The following is a 21,995-nucleotide window of genomic DNA, read 5'->3' as shown; positions in this document are numbered from 1 at the left end:
ATGTAGTACTCATATAGCAGACTATCATATATAATTACCTTTTTTTTTTTCTCCAAGTATCAAGGTGACATTTAACACTTTAAATATTCCGCATTTTGAAAAGTAATTCAAGAATTCCCAATATAGTGCCCACATACCGTGAGTTTCTTTCTCCAGGGAGAAAAAATATTTGTAAGCAGGAATCGTATGTTCTTGATGCTTAGTATAGTTTCTTGCAGAAATTGTGTATTAAATAAATGGCAAATGTCCATGTTGTGTCATGTGAAAAAGTACCATTGAAGAAATCCATATTCTCTTAAAGGGTACATTTGGTACATTTAGTCTTATTGGCTTACCCAATCTAAAACAACTCACTTTGTATCTTTTTACTTAGAGATTTTATTTTAGTGTGTTGATCTATAAAATACCACGGAATATTTTATAAACCAAAAAGGAAAGCCAGATGGAGTATTCAATTCTAGTTTTTCTGAGTATGAAGTTAGAGAATATATGTATAGGAGAAGGGAAAGATGTGGCAGAATGAGAGAATCAAGGGAACTTTCAGAATTTTGTAACATCCCCTACTTTGAAAATCTTCTAGTATGATCCCAGCATATCATGATTTTCTCCACCTAATTTCCTTCAAATCAAACTTATCAATTTTGTCTATTATAGTGTTTTTATTATATAAACTTCTGATTGCATGAGAGTAAAGGGGAAAACAAATTTTATTAAAATTAAAAAAATTTTCTAAACCAAACATATCCATTAAATAAAGGGATATTTATGCTTGTAAAATAATATTCTTCTTTCAATTTTACAACTTGGGTTGACCTTTTTTTTTAAATCCCCAAGCCTACATTTCTTAGACCAGTGATTTTCAAATTTGGCAGTATCTCAAAATCACTTGTGGAGGTTAAAAAAAAAGTTACACTTATATCATTTGTATAAAATATATGGTTATAAATGGCTTGGTCCCTCATATGGAGAAACTGAGTCTTCAGTAAGATTTTGGGTGGGTCACCAGTTCAAAGGTTGCTAAAAACTAATCAAGCAGCTCTGAGAAACAAACAGTAAACACAAGAATAATATTCCAGAAAGACCGGAAACAAAATTTTGATGATTAAAAAAATAAGTTCAGCTACATTTAAAAAAATGTCTATACACATATGCACAGACATCATTGGCAGATCAAAAACAGAAGGGATTAGGAATGCTAAACCAAATTTGCTGACTAATGAAGAGAAATAAACCATGAGATATAAAAATGATGAGCTATAAAGAAGAGATATTTACTTTAAAAAACTGGTTCACTTACATGACTATTATAGGATTCAGTTAAATGAGGTACAATAACTTCAGTGTGTCCCTTAGTGCCCATTGTTCCAGAATCTAAGAGGGGCCGTAGATTTGCTAAGCAACGGCTATGTGAAAAGAAAATGGGTAACAAACATAAAAGTGAGCAGTAACAATGTAAGCAGAGGACAACTTACCAACTTCTACTGACCATTTCACATGTTGATCACTTCTTGGATATAACACTTTAGGAAACAGATACATGACCACCAAACAACCCATTTATTATTACCATCCCCTTCCTCCCACAAACTTTGTTGCTCACCCTAGCAATTTTTGTCTCTACCTTCCATTCCCAAAGTTTGGTAGTTTTAGAACAAGACACATTACGTTTATCTTGTTCTAAAACTCCTACACAGAATGGATAAACAACAAGGTCCTAATGTGTAGCACAGGGAACTATATTCAATACCCTGTGATAAACCATAATGGAAAAGAATACAAAAAACAAATGTCTCTATGTGAATAACTGAGTCACTGCTGTACAGCAGAGATTGCCACAACATTGTAAATCAACTATACTTCAATAAGAAAAAAGAAAAAACAAAATAAAACCTCCTATCAAATTTTGGGCTTCAACTTTTTTTCCTCTGGGTTAACTCTTAATGTGTTACCCTTTCTTTTCCTGTTTTCTATTTCTTCTTTGGTTATTTTCTGACTATAAGTTCTACCTCACTATATCTTTTCAACATTTTCTTCATCCCAAACCTTCTTTCTCAATACTTATGATACCTATATTCAACACACTTTAATTTCTTAAAGTTTCTTTCTTGCCTTTCTCTGCTCAAGTTTACAAACTTTCCACCGTACTCTCAACTGGTAAATTTTCCTGCTAATAAATCTGCTCTAGCACCCTAACATTAGAGAGTCATACAAAGATATAAGAAAGATTATGTAAGGTGTATACATCATAGTCATTTATTCATCTACTTATTTAACAAATATTTACTGAATGACACCATGTATTGGGCACTGAGGATAGAGTGATGGGAAAATAAATAATAACTGAATAAATGATTTAGTGAGGAAACAAATATTAAATAAATGTGCATGTCAATAAAAAATAAGTGATATGAAAGAAAAATGAGTGCTGTGAAAGATTATCTTAGGAGGATCTAATTTAGAATTCAGGGGTTAAAGAAAGTCTGTTTGAATAAAGACATTCAGGCTGAAACTGAAAGGATGAGAGAAAAAACTAAAGGAAGTGAAGAGTAAGTAAGCAGATTTGAGGTCAGGAGTTTTAGAACAAGATAAACATAATTTCCTGAGGTTGAAAGAGTGCATGTACAAGTCCCTGAGGTGAAAAGTGTTAGATGCCCCCACTGTAAGAACTGAAAGAAAGAATGTGTGGCTAGAATAAGGGGAGCCAGGGAGAAATAGTAAATTTTAAGCTGGAGTGGTGGACAGGTGGCAGATACTCTATGAAAAACATTTAGGCCATTTTAAAGATTTTTAATTTTATCCTGTCTCTAATGGGAAATCATCAAAAGGCTTGGGTTCGAGGAGAACTATAATAGGAACATAAAGAATAATCAGAAAATTCAGTAACTTTTCCATAAATAGGTATGAGAAATGAAGTGAAAACAAAAGAGACAATTTCTATGAACCTGAATTTCAAGAACATACCTGTCTACATATCTCCTGGCTTCCACATTATCTAATGCTGTAATAATTATATCCTGCTTAGTATAGAACTCATCATTGTAAATCACCTCAGTGGCTGGACATACTTTGTTCAAGTGTGCATCTATCTTTAATTGAGGATTTATTTTCAGGGTTGCATCAGCAGCAGTATAGCTTTTAGGTTTCTAGACAAATAACATATAAAAACAGAAGAAATAAATGGTAAACAGGAAAAATAAACCATGATTGAACTTAAAACATTTTTTATATGAAGAATAACATAATGAGACCAGTTTTCATTTTTAATTTGTGGAAATTACATTCATTGTGGTAATGCTGCATTTAGTAATGCACATTAGAATAATTCATACATTATTAATAAAAATATAAACAACCTCTATTTTATAGCTAAGTGCTTTGTAATTCTTAAAATATTAGTTAAAAGTCTAATTAAAAGTACATTTTTCCCTAGTAATGAGGTTTGAATCGAGTAAGTGCCTAGAAAAAAAATGAGAACACATTCAGTAAAATATTAGAAATCCAAGTTCTACAGAATATGAACTCTCAGAGGTATGGTAACTTAATATCAATATTTTGATACTAAAATCTTTAAAAAATTTTACCATTTCTGGATGGAAATATTTAAAAAATTATATATGTTTCAGTTTTATAAAAAGAGTACTCTTTCTTTTCTTTTAGAGTTAGTGATCATTTTTAAATCACTGGTGTCATTTCAGGTGTTATCATAGTTTATTTGGGAGTACTGGCTCTGACACTAAGTATCTATAGATCATTCAGCTTGAACGAATGCATCTACTGTTAGACGGACATGTTTTTACTTCTCAGTGCTATTAGCATTCATACATACAAACTGTAAACTTTGTTAGAAGTGTAAAACAAACAGGCTTTAACAGTTCTTTTATAAGTAAAATGCACAAATGTCAGTGAATGAATCTTATCACATAAATTTTAGTTCATGAGAGACCCTGTTACTTAGTTCTTTGTATTTGGATAGGTGAGGTCATTTGGTTAACTATGCCACTACGTAACTATACAAAAGTATGCTTTAATTACTTTTCTGTTCATGACATTTCTTAGTTTACTAAGATTCTCAATGAGTTGTAGGACAACAAAGTGAAAAAAATTTCTGAAGAGCAAATTTACTTGACTGACTAAATTGTTTCTTTTACTGACTTAAATATTTTGACCTTCATAAAAAAGAAGACTGAGAATAAGCATTATTTTATAATAAAAAGAGATGTTAATCAAACAAGATCAAAAGAGCAAAAAATTCTCAAACTTTACCTGTTTTGTAATAAAGGTTAACAAAAAAGACAGTGCCAAATTTGTCATCTATAAAAACTTCAAATTAGGGAACCTGTTTTTATATCCTAAGATGTTTCTAAAATTAAATACATAGATAGATCTTGATTATAAAATGAAAAAAATACTGCTCATCATTCACAACTCAGATTTTAACACCCAAAATCAACGCAAAAACTAATTTTTATATCAAAAAATTATATATTTTCTCTATTGTCATTCCCATTATTTGATAATTTGAGAGATTCTAGTAAAATAAAGACACTATGCTTGTTCAAGCACCATTTTCTATTTATAAAAAGGAAACTCTCTTCTTTTTTGTATAACATAACAGATGATTCAAATTTGAAACAGTATAACAACACACCTGTATGTGATGAGGACGAAATAGGAACTGTCTATTCAAGTTGGATTTTTCTATCAAGTCAGGATCTGTTACTGTAACCTAATACCAAGGAAAAAAATGGCTGAAATTACATAAGAGATAAATTTAAATCTACTTTGCTTTTCTCTGAATGACTAAAACTCCCACAAGTTATTCTAAATTATTTTGGCTGGTGAAAGTTATAAGAATACAAATACTCCAAAACTGGTTACCAATACTACTGTTTTTACACTTATATTTAATGATAATGTTTAGCATAGGAACATGTCAAACAAAACAGCTGAAACCAATTGCAACTCCTACTCAAAACTTTTTTTAAACTATTCGTAACAAAATAAAGGCTTAACATCACTATCACATTTTAGAAACGTAATGGATTAGCCATAGAGGAGTTAGCTCTTCTTTCTATACATATTTATTCTCAATCTCAATTGATTGGGAAAGAAAGCCTCCATGTTTCAATTTGAAAGGAGCTCTTGCTAAAGCAGAGGTCTACAAACTATAGTGCAGGCAGGCTGCCTGATTTTGTAAATAAATTTTACTCAACACTGTCATGCCACTTTATGGCTGTTTTCATACTGCAATGGCAGAGCTCAGCAGCTGTGACAGAGCCTTAAGATCCACAAGCCTAAAACAGTTACAATCTGGTTAAGAAAAAGTTTGCAGACCCCCATTCTAAAGGATGCGAGATTAAAGTAAACAGATCCAAGATAATCTAAAAAGTACTCATAATGCATTTGCCACTTAAGCTAGTATTTGTAAAAGATTTCACTAGAAGCAGTACTTCTCAGAGTGTGTTCCAGCTGTTACATGTTGATTTGTATTCACAAACACATTCACTTTCTTTTAGCTGGCATTTCCGATATATATATATATATATATATATATATATATATATACACACGTATATATATAGATATGTGTGTATATATATATGTATATATATATATATATACTTTGTTTTGTTTTCAACAGTTCTTTGTAATTATGTGTTAGAGGGTATCTCTTTGAAATGGGGAAAAAAAAAAGCACAGAAAATGTCCTTTAAGAAAAAGCTTAATCAGCGTATACTTACTGTGATTCCTGATTAAAGAGCTTTTTCTTCTACCTCCCCCAACCCTACTTTTTATCCACTCTTTTTTTTTTTTTTTTTTTTGTTCTTCTACTGGATTGATCAAGTATTCTTGATTCTAATCCTCCCTCAACGCCCCTGTCAACCCCTCACCGAACTGATTTGGAAGTTAAATCTCTATTTTTATGTGGTGATATTCAAAATTTTAACATGTACATGTGACTTAAGATCTAAAATTAAAATCTCCATCTTCCTCCTGAACAACTGGAGGATATTTGAACTCTCCCTTCTATTTTCCATGATATCAATGAACATTTTACTTATTCTTAACCAGCCCACCCCCAAACTGGTCAATATTTTAATTAAAGGTTTTAAAAATCAATGTTTATTTAAATCTAAGAATGTTGATAAATGCCTCTACTTACCCTTGCTTCACACATTGCCTATATTAATCCATAGTTCTTTCAGTGAGAATAAGCAGTAATCTTTCATCATTTTAATAGTCAATTATCTTTTTTTTTTTTCTCCTCTTAACAGATAATTTAGCTGGGTATAGAAATCTAGGTTGATAATCCCTTGCACTATGAAGATATGCTTCTCCATCTTCAGGTGTGCATTTATTGCTGATGAGAAGTCTACTAAGTAATCTCTCTTTCTATCTTTGCTTTTGATTTGTTTGGGATTAGTTTACCTTTTCAACCTGAACACACTTGTCTCTTCAACTCTGGAAACTTGTCATTATCCTTGGAATATATTACTTCTTCTCCCTTATCTTTATTCTCTGGAAATTCTACTACACTTATGTTGGACCACGCAGATGTATCCTCTTTCATTAAAAAAAAAAGAATCCTTCTATACTATATTTTGGGTATTTATCTTCTTTTCATCAATTCTCACTTCAGCTATATTTGAATTTTAAGTTCACTGATTATACAAAAATTCTTCCTTGGCTTTTTGTGAAAATTTCAGTGCCTTTTCCCCTCATGTTTCCATTCCTCTTTCTATGTCTTCGGTCATTTTTAACTTTACAGTTTGTTTGTTCTATTATCTGTAGCACTCCTATTACCTATGTTCTTAGAGAGCTAATTCTTCTATTTTCATTGGCTGATTCTTCCAGGTGGTACCTTTTTCTAGTAGACTGTCATTTTTCATTGTGAATTGTCTTGAATGGATGTTGATTTCTCTGCATAGTCCTATGTACTCTCAGTGTGTAAGTATCACCATGATGCGGTTTTACATTTGTTTTAATCAGAGCTCTAGAGGTTTCAACAGCCCTAAATTTGTTATATTCATTTCTCTTCTTGAAGTTTTTTTTTTTTTAAGATTTTTTTTTTTAATTAGTTTATTTTATTTTTGGCTGTGTTGGATCTTCGTTTCTGTGCAAGGGCTTTCTCCAGTTGCGGCAAGCAGGGGCCACTCTTCATCGCGGCGCGCGGGCCTCTCACTATCGTGGCCTCTCTTGTTGCTGAGCACAGGCTCCAGACACGCAGGCTCAGTAGTTGTGGCTCACGGGCCCAGTTGCTCCGCGGCATGTGGGATCTTCCCAGACCAGGGCTCGAACCTGTGTCCCCTGCATTGGCAGGCGGATTCTCAACCACTGCACCACCAGGGAAGCCCTTGAAGTTTTTATATGATATAATTTTGGACCCCATACACCAGTGTGGTGCAGCTCTGAGTTATGATTTCTCACAAATGACTTTCTTTCTAGTTAATGTATTGGACATATATTCAAGACAGAAACACTTGTGAGTCACCACAGCTTTTAGCTCAGGAATTAATTTCCCTCTTGGTTCCTGGAACCTGGGGATTTCTCTTTCCTTCCTTCTAGTTAGTCTGGCTACATATGTAAACACTTTAAAAAAGAATAATTTATATAGCAAGACTATGCATTTGCAGTAGGCTAGAAATCTGTCCACATTAACTTATCTTGTTTTGTTACCTGAAGTAAGTAGGTTTATTTACTATAGTTCTTTTCCTGACTTTTATATGCTGATATGTATTATGAATTTCCAAGGAGTAAAGTAGGTGATATCCAAACTTGTGTAACCAAGGATTTTTTTTTTTTTTTTTTAAGAAATACTTTAAAAACTACCAGAACTCATAGTCATTTGTGGAACACAATTTAGGAAATGCTGAGCAGAAATAATATAACTGTAGGACATCTGCCTGTAACTGTGAGAGTAAGTTTAATAAACTATAAAATGTGAACTATTAAATAAATTTCAGTCATTTAATTACTATTAGTCACCATGATAAATCTATGACATCACCACTGTAGTGTACATCTTAAAGGCAAACAGCATCAATGAAATACATTTTTATTTAAATATATGACATGGCTTTCCAGTTAACTGCCATTTATCATCTTAAGAATTTATATTGTATACCAAAGTTTACAGTACTCACTCTTCTTTTGATACTCACCAATTGAAACAATATCTGAGTACTCTGCAACTTTCTAATGTTAGCTTCACCCATCTTAAATATTTATTTAATAATAAGTAGTATCTAATAGAAATAACAGTATTAATGTGCTTTATTGTTTGAAAAGCCCTTTCACATTTGATCTTCATAATTATATTATGAGGCAGGTAGTACAGATAATAGTTTCACAATATTAAAGAAAGAAACTGAGGAGCAGAGAACTCAAGTTATTTGTCACAAGGTCACATAAATTTTGAAAAATGGTCAGGGTAGAATCAGAATCTTCCAATTTCTAGCCTAGTGGCCCTATCCTCAAAAATCAATACTTCAGATCCATGCAGTCAAATACGATTCAAAACTGGGCAGCAAAAGAAATATAAACTTTTAACTCTCAAGGATTTATATCTTACCATTCCCTTCTCTTTGCCTGTGCCAACACCTAGCAAAGCAAAATTTTTTAACATTTCACAGCCTATGGCTCCACATCCTACCTATGGAGAAGAAAAATAAAATGTATCAGATTAAATAAAATTAAAACATCTACTTACTAAAGAGCAATTTCATCTTAATTTTCTTCAAATGCTAAGTTACAATAAATACATACTTTTAAAAATAATTTGAACTTTTAAAGTAACTTAAAAATCATTTTACTTTAAAATATTTAATGGTTCATGATATCATTATAAGTGTCTCAATTTAAAAAATGTATAAATCATAGAAGGAAAAGCATAATATTTATAATTCCTTTACAAAGAAGACATTTTAATATTCCACACAAAAGCCAAAGTTTGAACTAATTTTTTATATAAGATGGAAACAAACAGCACGAAACAGTGCATTATAATTAAAAAGATTACTTGTTTATAGACAATTTTCTAAACTCATTTGATGAATATAACTATTCTAAGACTTTTAAGTAAAAATTAATAATAAATTCTACATGCACGTAAAAGCTCAGGAATACTGATTTTCAAAGTATTATTTAAAAAATGAATAATAAAAATCAGTAGTACTTTTAGGACTGATTACAATAATTAAAAAAACTAAGTGGCAGGAGAAGTCGTCTTATGCTATTGGGGAGAGCTTCCCTGCCAATGCACTAAGACATTTAAGAAAGACAGATCCACCTACATATTCCTACATTTGGTAAAAAAAAACAAAAAAAACCCCAAAACCCACAATTTTTAATGTATTTCTAGAAAATCATTTAATGTTCAAAACTATTATACTCGTATTTTAACTTTACATGTAGTAATTCTCTAGACGATGGGTTGGCAAACGTCTTCTATAAAGGGTCAGACAGTGAATGTTTTCAGCTTTGTAAGCGATATGGTCTTTTTCACAACTACTCAGCTCCACTATTATAGTATGAAAGAAGCCATAGACAATATTTGAATAAATGGGCTTGGCCGTGTTCTTGTGAAACTTTATTTATAAAAACAGGCAGCAGGATGGATTTGGTCTGCAGGTACAGTTTACAAATTCCTGTTTTAAACGCTTCCTGAATGTCTACTATGTTAGAAACTGTACTCAAATTTCCTTTAATAAATTAATTTGATATACAATAGCAGTTTGACTGTACTATTTATTCTCATTATTATTCCTACTTACTAAAAAGATATTCAAATTTTGTAGCTTCCGACACAAAGTGTCTCCAATGCAGGCTCGTAAGGCATCATATCTATCTCCTCTGTAGAAAACAATACAAACCAAGAAAATAGAATGGCATAAAAAAACATTATTAAGATTAGTTTCATTGCTGCTATACCAATATAATGAGTTTCTTCCAAACTAACAGATAAATTATCTTATTTGAAAGAGAAGAAACTTCATAAAGAAACCAGTTGATTCTTTTTTCCATTTGACTTAATATTCTAAGTCCAAATGACTTAAGTGAAGGTCACTTTAGTTTATCTGGAAAAAAATTTTTAAGGCAGGGATTTTTAATAAAAGTTTGTAGAGAAGACTATGGTTGGGCTTTGAAGTTGTTAACCCACTTAAATTGAAGGCAGAACTTTGGGTTATGTGTATTTTTGGGAGAATGAATTCATAAGCTTTTATCAGATTCTCAAAGAGATATGTGACCCAAAAGGTAAAGAATGACTGATATAAATAAAAGCTGCAGGTAGCAATTGTTTTCATCTAAAATCAGAATGGTGTTCTGAAACCTAACCATTCTCATGATATAAATTTGACACTTTATATTCATTATTTATAAAGTGGTAAAGAGATACTGCATTATTATGACATAATCTCTAAGTAGAGAAGAAATGACTGCAGAAGTGAGCTAGGAGAAAAGACATCTAAAACAAATGCATGTTTGCACAAAAACTCTTTTAATCTAGTTGCTTCTTATAAACATACAACTAAGAAAAAAGCAACAAAAAGGTCAGTATTACCGTGGGAGAAATTCTTCACGTTCAGGTTTGCCTAGGGATTCGACAATATCTGCTGCTTCAATATATAACTTAAAGTAGAAGATAAAAACATAACTTACTATGTAGAAAACTAAATTGCTAGAAAAAGTAATTATCTTCTGTAGTTATTTAATGATCATTAAAGAAAACAATGATAAACATGCTGCTTCAGAGTAAAATAATGGATTAAAAAATATAATTGTTTCTTATGCAATAAACATTCCTTACATTCTTTCACTGAAACAATGGTTAAATCTGGAGGAACTGTAAAAAGATATAATTTGATTCATGTCATTTAGCCATCTTACAGATGATATATTCTAATATTAACAAACAAAAGGAAATTTCACCTCCAAATCTATTTTTTTTTATAACTACATAAAAACTTCTGGAAGCTTCATTCAATTTCAGCTACATTTGAATAATTTGTTTACTTTTGATAGGAAAGTACCTAGTCCATATTTAGTTTCCAACTTGGAAACTGTTGTAATTATTACATACACTACAGAGGAAATGGTCTAGGAAGCCACAATTTCAGCATTTAAAATAACATCAAACAGAATTAGTCCAGGTTAATGCAAAAAACCCCTGAGTCTCATTCTCATTTTCATTTTAAGTAACTTATATGGCTAAAAAACATAAACATGACCATGAACATGAATAAATGGTTATTTATTTAATTATAACATAGAATCTATATTAATAACATAATTTATATTCCCCATGCTGCTAATAGTTATATCTAAACCAGACTTTTACAATTGAACTTGTACACTGTGTTAAAATAAACCAAATAATCCAGCAGCAAAATAACATTAATTAATAGCATAATTAAATTATAATATAATTATAGTATATTAATATATATAATATAATTATTATAATATATATAATTCTTATATATTATATATAATATATTATAATAATTATAAACTATAATAAATTTACAAATTTTAATTATTAAAGCTAAATTTAAACTTTTTAAAACATAAAAAACAAGATCAATGTTATATTCAAATGTTTAAAATTAAAAAAAAAATAAAGGGCCTGAACAGTATCCTTTGATACACTTTGCCAATTATTCCTTCTGGTAATAGAAACCAGGGTTTTTCCATCTTGTGATGTTTTTACCCTATATAGTTCTCAAACTTTTACCATTCCTATGCTTTCTACCTTTAGAAGTTTATACCTAGAAACTAGGGAATCTGAAGATTCATGATACCAAAAGACTCCATGGAACAGTTCAAGAGTCCTGAAAGCATATGACTGCTAAACTAACAGTAGTGGAAACTAAATATAAGGATAAGAAAATTCATTCCTTCACTCTCACAAATGAGGGGAATACATCCTAGAATGCAACTTTGGGTTACATGCCAATAGCCTTAACAAATGATCTTGTCAGTTTCCACTACAGAATTAAGTTTTGGTGGCATATCACATCTGACTCATGCATCAAAAAATATTTTAAGGTTGCTTTTATAATATATTAATTAATACTATGTTATAATTCATAACAGACATTCATTATATGGGTGAATAATTCAACCTTAAGCACAAAAAAATATTAAAATAGAGAACTAACCCACTGGCACAAAGGAGAAAACTTTCCTGTCACAGCTTTCAATACTTCTTGGCTGGCAACACCTCCTACTGCTGCAGCAAGTGGGGGTAAAAAGCCTTGGGCAGTCCAAGAGAGCCAACGCACAATGTCATAATTTACTTCAGGCTGAAACACAAGCCACGAAAGACAATAATCTTAACAGTATTCACATGGTATACTCAAAATTTCAATAAATAATTATACCTTAACTTCTAAAAGAGCTACTCAATTTCCCTAATAGTTTTTAAGTCCTAAAAAAAAGTCCCAATCTCATAATAAAAGATCCAATTCCATGTCAGTTACCTTAAGCAGTATATTTCATTACCAGTACCTGCCCAATTTTGCTTTTTGACTCTTTACATTACACTAGGGAACAATTTAGAATTAACTGGATTATCTACCGTGATGTCGGACAAACAACCAGAATTTTAAAAAACATGTTTTAATGAAAACTATGGAAAAAACCTTGCACCTACATAAAAAAAAAAAAAAAAATGACCCATAAAAGATGATGAGCTATCATTTGTGCTTGAAGTGGCAAATAAAAAGTAAAACTGTAAAAAATGAGGCAATACATTGTAAGAAAAGGCAGTTTAGGAAAAAAATTAAGAGAGTAATGGCACTTTTGCAAACAAATCTAAGAGCCAGTCATCACAAAGTTCTCATTATTATACTTAAACTGAAATGATGTGTCTCAAAATAAAATTTATTAGTTTCTCAAAATAAAATTTATTAGTATTTTTAAGGAAAAAACTGGATTTTGGAGCTATTATTTTAGCACAATTTCTTATTTGTCACAAAGATCTCTTCATGAGCTCTGGCTTCTCTTTCTCTTCCTGTTCTTTCAACATCAGTAACTAGAATCTTAACCTAGGATTCAAGTAGGGCTCAATTAATCTCTTGAAATTCTATGTAAAATAACAGTACTTGTACATTTAGGGGAAGAAGGAAGGCTTTTATTACATTATCAAAGATATCTATGATACAAAAAGAGGTTACTATCTACTCACCACTCCACCCACTCCATTTCAATTTTCTATATCTCACTATTTTACAACTATTTAGCACTAAACTCAACTCAGATTACAATTTCATTTAAGATGTGGCATTTCTGAATGCAGAGATATTGGTGGTACTAATAATATTAAAAACAATGACAAGAATGCTAACAGAATCAGGTAATTTGATTGAGCATCTATTTTGAGTTGTATATTAAGTCCACATGTAATCTTCAAAATAATCCTAGGAAATATAATTTCTATCATACAAATTAGAAAACTGAGTCTTTGAAAGATTAAGTAATTTACTCAAGATTTTACTGCTAGTAAGTGGTGAAACCAGGATCTGAACCCAAAAAGTCCAACTCTCCAGCTCTATTCTTACCATTAGGTTACACTATCTTTCAAGATTTTATAGTTTTTAATAAACAAACATCCAAATCTGGGGAGTTTTTCATCACCCTAGGATAATGACTAAGGCCTATATCTGAATTTCTCCACACGGTCTCCAAAAGATGATACATATCCACAAGAAGAGAAATAAACCAGTGGCAGGGCTTCAGCATTACTAAGAAACAGAAAATATGAACTTCAAATTGCCTGTAAATAGAAAAACAAACACCAAACCCCAAATGAACTATTTCTGGACTTCATATTGCTGCAAGCCTGAACAGAGAGCAGGAAGCGTGTAACCACAGAAAAGAGGATGAAAGGCCTAATGTGACAAAGCACAGTCAAAATCATCCTGAGAAAACAGAAGGCCCATACTAAGTGCAAAAAATACTGAACATGTATGAAGTCTGGCAGATCTCAACAGTGGCTATGGTGAAAGAACTTCCCTGGGGAGAATGATGTAAATAGAAAGGGGGAGATATCCCTTGACAGAGAAGGCTAAAAAAGGAAGTAAGAGAGGAAGTTAAGTAGGATTTGGCAGAAATCAAAGAGATGCACAAGATATATCAACACGTATCCACCAAAAAATTATTTTTAAATAAAAAAAAAATCACCTATTAAAGAAACTCCTTTTCAGGAAGAGAAGAGGAAGAGGGGCTCTAGAAACAGAAATCTGGAAAAGCACCCAAAACCCTTACCTGTCCAAAAGCATATACAGAAAAATCAGTTTACCAAACAAAGCAGATGTAAAAAGGAGACAGAAAATTAGAATCAAACATTTCAGTACTGAAAATTTCTCCCCCAAACTAATTACAAGGCGGAGTAAATTTGACTGAGTGAATTATATATCAACAAACACTTGGAGATGTGGAAAACAAACACAAAAAACCCCACCTTGAATCAGAAATTTAATAACTAAGAACCAAAATGATCCATTCCACCTCCCCCAAAGGGGAAAAATAAATAAATAAAAGAAAATATGAATCTATGAATCAAAATGGGCTCATGGTATACCTGGAAAAATTGACTGAATGATCAATCTTGAGTTATAACCTGGTTAAACTATTAGATTTCACAGATGAAAAAATACACAGAAGAAAAAAATATACAGGGCCCCAAGGCAAAAAGACCAGATTATTTATAAAAAGTAAGAAAAGTAAGCTGACATCGTATTTCTCAACTATTAGATACAAAGCAAGATATCAAGGAAGAAAGTTAACAGCCTTGAATTTTACTTTCAGCCAGGCTCCTTTCAAGCATAAAGGTTACAGAAAAAATTTGAAATGTGTAAGAACTCAGGGAATACGGTTAATTCTAAGCTCCTTCTGAGAAATGCACCAGAGACTAAACCTGATTTCAAGTCTTACTATAAAGCTACAGTAATCAAAATAGGATGGTATTATCAAAAGGATAGAAACAACCAATGGAAGATAACATTGAGTTCAGAAAGAGCCCTACACATATGTGGTCAATAAATTTCTGACAAAGGTGCCAAAAAAACTGAATAAAGAAAAAACTGTGTTTTCAATAAATGGGCTAGAATTACTGGATATTCATACACAAAAAAATTAACCTTGATCTATGCCTGGCAAGATAGAAAAAAACAAATTAATAAAAGTACAAAACTGTACACAATGAGTTCAAAATGTATAGTCATGTACACGATCTATACTTTGTATGGTATAGAAAAATAAACTCACAAAACAATAAACCTACTAGAAGAAAATACAGGGGAAAAGCTTTGTGATTTTGAGTTAAAAAAGGGCACAAACCATAAAAAAGAAAAACTGATAAACTGAACTTTATCAAAATTAAACACCTGTGCTCCTCAAAAGACACTGTATTGATAGTAAAACGAAAAGACAACCCACAGACTGGAAGAAAATATCTGTAAAATGTGTGTCTGATAAAGGACTAATTTCCAGATTATATAAAGAATGCTCTCAACTAATAAGAAAACAACCTAATTAAAAAACAGGCAAAGATTTGAAAAAGTGAAGTAGAATAATGTCAAGTAACTTGCTTACTGTCACAGAGTCAATAAGTAGCAAAACTGGAATTTTCAGGATACGAGAACAGTAATATATAGAAGATTTATACGTTACATAATTTTTGATGGCCATAACTTTGAACATTCACCTGCTCTTCCAAGGTTTCACTTATAGATGTTGCTAGTTTCAGTAGCTCTTCTGAATCTTGCTGGCATCTAGGATTCAAAATAAAACACCCCAATTTCAATGTTCTCAACTGAAATTTAAGAAATATGTTGAAAAACTGTGGATTACAAAGTGCTTACTGACTTTAAGGTAACTGGATAACTAGATACATTACTTCAAAATTACTTCAAAATCATGCTCACCTAAGAACAGTATATAAATAATGTTTAGTTTTAAATATACATGGCAAAAACTTTTTGCAACAGTACTAGGAGGTAAAAAATTCTATAGCGGATTCATAATGTAATAATTCTCAGATTTTTTATTTTAAAAAGTTATAGCTTTTGAAGACTTCAAAATGGGAAAATTCTTATTTAGTATAACTCCATTTTTATAAATTGATCTCTCCACTCCTACCAGAAAAAAGACCAGGTCAGAAGTGTTTATACAGTTTGGTGTATCTAGTGGTATTACAGTAAAAAAAAAAAAGTTATTTCAAACAAAGAACATTACCCAATATTTGGCTTGCGACTATAGTTCTCCTGAAACTGGTCCAAGGCAAGCATGGCTGAGTGAATCTCTAAAGGTGCCTATTTAGAACATTAAAAATTGGTCAATATTTATTGAGTGTGTAATATGTGTCAGGCACTGTGCTAATGCTTTTAAGACACTATTTAATTTAATCATTATAATAAATGTATTAGCTTATTACTATTATTATCTTTATATAATAGATAAGGAAGCTGAGACTTGACTTCAAGGTCATAAAGCTATATCTAAACAAAGATCTAAGTTTTAATCCCAGGCTCTATGACTAGTTTTTATTAGGTTATCCATATGAAACAAAGTATTACCAACTGAACAAAGGAAACAAAATGTCTGTACAAGAGCACCGAATTCCTTTTCTTTATCAACATTTACAAATTTGGAAACTGTTAATATTGAATATAATTCTTTACTTATCACAAATATATCCATTGCTACAAAACTGATCCAGTGATTTAAAAAAAACAGAATAAATGCTTCCAAGGTTTTTACGGAAGAACTATGTATTATATAAAACTCTACATGGTTCAGAAAATCTTTTAACGTGATCACCTTTGCATAAATTAATGAAACCACCTTTACACTATCAAACCTGGTATATCATTACAAAAGTAAACCTTTTTCCTATTATTCTAACATTTCCATTATATAAATTCCTATTTTTAATCCTTGGGCATCAGCTCTAGATACATGAATACAACTTTTATTTTTAAAAAATCCGACAGTCTGACAGAAATCTTCATAATCTCTTACCAATCCCCACCCGCCTTTCTCAAACCTGCAAAGCATTTATTTACCTCAGGTTTGCTAAAATCCGCAATAAGGCACTTTGGATGTTTTATCTGCTTCTCTAATGGTTCCTAACAGAAAAAAACAAACAAAACAAACAACAGAAAATAATCCACTATTACTTCGGAGCAAGCACATGATTACTTGACAAACTATACAGAGCACTAAACAATGGCTCCCTCCCAAAGGTCTGAAATAAATAAGGTTGGGCTAATATGTTTTAACTGAAATATAAAATAGCTACCATTCACTGGTTACCCCTTTTCATATTATCACACTTTATTTTTTTAATGTTACATGCAACTAGATAACCTGTTCCAAATAGTAAATTTGGGAAGAATTGGTACAAACATTTGTATACCTGAAAAAATCTATAATCTTAGTCAAAGAGCTACCATATTTTTTTGATACCAAGTTATCAGGACTTGTTATGCCTGACATAACTTGAATAAATACCCAGTTAAAATTTTCTGTGTGGAGCAAAGAACACACCAAGGCCAAAAAACCCAACCAACCAACCAACACTCCACCACCACCTCTGCCCCCCCCAAAAAACAAACCCAATCTGAAATTTACTTGAGGCATAATTAAAAACTGGGGACAATGGCAAGAGGAAGTAATGCACAAATCTTCCTACAGCAGATATGACTAGCTGTAGCATTTTAATCTGTTTAGCTCTAACTTTGGCTTGAACAAAACCTTGTAGAGAACTTTAGTTAATAATTGTTCTGGAAAAGAAAAGGCAGTCAAGTTAAAACCTTGAGAACTTGCAAGAAAAAACAGAGATGTGTTAGACAGCTTATACTGAGAAGTGGCCTAAGGATTTAAGCAGCAAGAGGCTCCTTGGTTCCTTGATACAAGTAGCCTCTACATTCTCTCTATACAGATACTTACCTTTCCTTTCAATGCCAGTTTATGGGAATTATTTAACATTTCCAACATATTACACTATTTCTTGAAATCCAAAAAATTAAAAATTTAGAAACCTGGATTAACAAATATGATAAATAAAAGAAATATTCCTTTTACTTCAAAAATGTAAATAACTAAATAATAAAACAGAACATATACTGAATCAATGCTTATTAAATCTTTCAAATATATATTAGTTACATCTTTTGTCTTAGGAAGTAATTATAAGAAGTATAATCAACTCTTTGATGATTCACAAAGGAGTAGTTCCTTTGAGGTAACTTATATACCTTAACTATATGGATGGGTATTGTAGCTGTAAATTTTTTTGCTGCTATCAGTTTATTTCCATAGATTGATTCCATTTTCCTGAAAGTGGGTACAAATTAAAAAACAAAATCTGTTCAGCCTTTGAATTACTTTTATTGCTTTTTTCTCCCTGCCATTCTTCTGTAAAGAAACATATTTTTAATCAGAAAAAAAAAATACTTACAAAGCAGAATGTTTTAGGAGTCTTAACTTGAACAGCTATCCCTCCATGTAAATAAGGTTCCAGTTCTCTAGTATCACCAATGCTAAAAGAAAATGGTGATACCACTAAAAGGAGGAAAAAAGAAAACCATTATATACTGATATAAGTATTTAAATTTGAAGGTTTATCATCATAAAGATGTTAATTTTTCACAGTTTACAAAATTAAGAAGATCTCAGTATAAATCATTTTATTTGGTGGTGGGTGGAAGTGTGGGGAGCTTGACAGATTATTTTTCCCATACAAATGTAAGGACTTAAGCAAAAATGGTCACGAAAACTTGGAAGGAAAAAAAGGGAATGAGAGGTGCTTATTATATTAAAATACTTTATAAAGACTCAATAATTAATATACTGATACTTTTTATATATATAGTTCATAATAATTAAAATAGTATGATACTGGCTCATGAATAGACAGGCAGACAAACAGAATAGATTATTCAGTAACAGACCCACAAGGGACACAATTAAGGTGGTACCTCAAACCAGCGAAGAAAAGATACTCAATAAATCTTTTGGAAAAAAAGCCATCTGGGAAGTATTCCAAATGGATAAAAGTTTTAAGTATCAAAAAAGATGACAAAAAAATTATTAGATAAGAGCATAGGAGAAAAATTTCTTTAAAACTTTGCAGTAAGGAAGGCTTTTCTAATTATGACTCAAAAGAAAAAACTGAAAGCTTTGACATCATATACACATAGAGCCATCACAAGCAAAGTCAAATGCCAAACTACAAAAAAATTTTTGCGACTCATATTAAAAAAAAAAAACTCAGCAAATATGCCCTATATATTAGGAGTTCTGGGGAAAAATAATCAACAACTCAATGAGAAAGTGGGCAAAGGACAGATGATTCACATTAAAGGAAAAAGAAATAGCTCTAAAATTTAAGAAAAGACACTTAATCTCATTCATAAAATGTAAAATGCAAATCAAAATTATACTATACCATTTTCAATCATACAGGAGACTATTCTACAATTACTGATGTGAAAAGACCATCTAGATGTTTAGTTTAATGAAAAGGCAAAGGGTAGCTCTAGTCATAATATGTTACCTTGCATGTAAAAATGCATAAGGAAATCTGGAAGGGCACACAATAAACTAAGAATAGTGGACAGGTAAGAATGAGTGGGAGTCATAGGTGGGCAATAAAGTTTTCACTATAAACATTTGCCTTCTATTTTTTTTTAAAATTTATTTATTTATTTATTTTTGGCTGCATTGGGTCTTCGTTGTGCACGGGCTTTCTCTAGTTGCGGTGAGCGGGTCTACTCTTCATTGCGGTGCATGGGCTTCTCATTGCGGTGGCTTGTCTTGTTGTGGAGCACAGGCTCCAGGTGTGCAGGCTTCACTAGCTGTGGCATGCAGGCTCAGTAGTTGTGGCTCACGGGCTCTAGAGCACAGGCTCAGCAGTTGTGGTGCACGGGCTTAGTTGCTCCGTGGCATGTGGTATCCTCCCGGATAAGGGATCGAACCCGTGTCCCCTGAATTGGCAGGTGGATCCTTAACCACTGTGCCACCAGGGAAGTCTCCCTTCTACTGTTTTTGAACGATTTGCTTATTCACAAAATTAAATTAAATAAACAAGGTTTATATATTAAGTAGACAGAAAAGGTCAGCAGAGTAAACATCAAACTTAGCTGCTGTTACTTCTGGAGTAGAGGGGAGGTCTGAACTAGTACTCATTTTTAACTCTACCTAAACATATATACATATATATATCTAGAATAAGCATATATTGTTTTAGCTATTTAAAAATGTTTTTCAAATAACAGAAAATTACTTTAGAGCAGTAAGTACCAACTAATAAATGTTAAGAAAAAAAAAGTTTCATAAACTGCTACTCTATTCAAATATTCTCTCTCTGCCCAAAGAATTTTTGGTACAAAATGTGGGTTTTCTTTATTTTCATTCCTTGATATCCAGTGGCTTCTCCTGTTAATATATACATATAGCCTCAAGATTCGGATCCAGCACCACAATCTATCATTGCATGGCCCCCAACACAACAAAGGATAATCCTAAATAGTTAGTTGAGTCAATTTATGCAAAAACAGATAAAAATTCTTTAATATCAGTGATCTGAATCTGTATTTTACTTATTTAGATATAGTCTGGGAAACATAATCCAACAGTTTTGTTACCAAAGATTCTTTTTTAAAAATGTTTATTTATTTATTTATTTGGTTGCACCGGTTCTTAGTTGCAGCAGGTGGGCTCCTTAGTTGTGGCTCGTGGGCTCCTTAGTTGCAGCTTGTGGGCTCCCTAGTTGTGGCATGCAAACTTTTAGTTGCGGCATGCATGTGGGATCTAGTTCCCTGACCAGGGATCGAACCCTGGCCCCCTGCACTGGGAGCAGAGTCTCAACCATTGTGCCACCAGGGAAGTCCCCAAAGACTCTTAAATATAGATCCAAAGTTGTTTTGGTATAAAGAGCTCGTAACAGGGACTGATTTTTTTTTTTTTTCTCTCCTAAGGATTCATCTTGTAGTCATTAAAAGAAAAATAAAAGTAATCCATTTACTAGTCTATACACTAATCACATAATTATACTTTTAGATGCCCTAAAGATAAAACTGAATCACTCTCAGCTGAACAGGTGTAAACATGCTGTCTCTGAGTTACAAGACATCTAGCAATGTCTTTAACTCTTTTAAACATGGCTGGAGGAAAATCACAAACTACGCAGACTAATGCTGCTATAAATTCATTATTTTCAACTTCAAATGGGCCCTAAATGAAGCCTGATGATTTTTTGATTTTTTAAAATGTTTACTCTCCTCACATCTCTGGCCTTACCACCTTACCTCTCCTTTCGGTCATGATTTCATCTCAGTCCACTGACAAAACAGATTCCTGCAGCTTCTTGCCAATAAATCCACAAATCTGCCTGCAGTAACATCCATTCATCCCTTTATCCAAGCCACTGAACAAAAACATATATCTTCACTTGAATACTTCACTGTCACCTCACCCAACAAGCCTAGACTGTACTCATTATCTCTCTCCAAAACCTGCTCCTCTTCTTGCACTCCCTAATGTGTAAACAAATAAGGTGCCAGAATCTTCGCTCACCTACCATAAAGTTTCCTCTTAAATGTCTTAAGACTCTTGCTATCTCAACTCCCACTGTCACCCCTGCTATATTATATCTTTAAGTTCCTTGAATTCTATTTTGCTTCTTACTGTTTGTCTCTGCACAGAATATTCTTTTCATCATCTTTGTAAGCCGATGCAATCAATTTTAATCAAGACACCCTGTCCCCACTGCTGCTGTACCAAAAGTGAGTAGGTTTCCTTGCTAAGGTTAGAGATCCCAGAATGCCTTTTCTCTCTTTATACCATCATTGCTGAATGTTAGTATCCCCTCACTTGGATTAAATGTCTTGAGGCCAAGAATTGGATCATGTCTATCTGAGCTGATGGTGTGTTCTCGACACTGAGTATAGTGTCTGAACTGTAAACATGCTAAATAATGGATAAGT

The 21,995-nt window shown here is 32.1% G+C and overlaps 1 protein-coding gene across 4 annotated transcripts in view; it reads right to left on the bottom strand.

Moving 5' to 3' along the window:
• Window positions 1-21,995, bottom strand: part of UBA6 (ubiquitin like modifier activating enzyme 6) — a 98,333-nt gene that overhangs the window by 33,556 nt on the left and 42,782 nt on the right. For all 4 annotated transcript variants that reach the window (XM_059922904.1, XM_059922902.1, XM_059922903.1 and 1 more), the window contains 11 exons: window positions 18,467-18,570; window positions 17,070-17,132; window positions 16,240-16,316; window positions 15,710-15,776; window positions 12,162-12,305; window positions 10,562-10,629; window positions 9,774-9,852; window positions 8,573-8,653; window positions 4,649-4,726; window positions 2,962-3,143; window positions 1,298-1,403 (listed from right to left, as the gene is read on the bottom strand). In XM_059922904.1, coding sequence (XP_059778887.1) covers window positions 1,298-1,403; window positions 2,962-3,143; window positions 4,649-4,726; window positions 8,573-8,653; window positions 9,774-9,852; window positions 10,562-10,629; window positions 12,162-12,305; window positions 15,710-15,776; window positions 16,240-16,316; window positions 17,070-17,132; window positions 18,467-18,570 — 1,049 coding nt within the window. The remainder of the gene's footprint in view (window positions 1-1,297; window positions 1,404-2,961; window positions 3,144-4,648; window positions 4,727-8,572; window positions 8,654-9,773; window positions 9,853-10,561; window positions 10,630-12,161; window positions 12,306-15,709; window positions 15,777-16,239; window positions 16,317-17,069; window positions 17,133-18,466; window positions 18,571-21,995) is intronic.

This window comes from Balaenoptera ricei, chromosome 5 (genome assembly GCF_028023285.1).
Source record: "Balaenoptera ricei isolate mBalRic1 chromosome 5, mBalRic1.hap2, whole genome shotgun sequence".
In the NCBI taxonomy this organism is placed as follows: domain Eukaryota; kingdom Metazoa; phylum Chordata; class Mammalia; order Artiodactyla; family Balaenopteridae; genus Balaenoptera; species Balaenoptera ricei.
The sequence above is the reverse complement of the archived record's forward strand: the minus strand, read 5'-3'. Positions and strand labels throughout refer to the sequence as shown.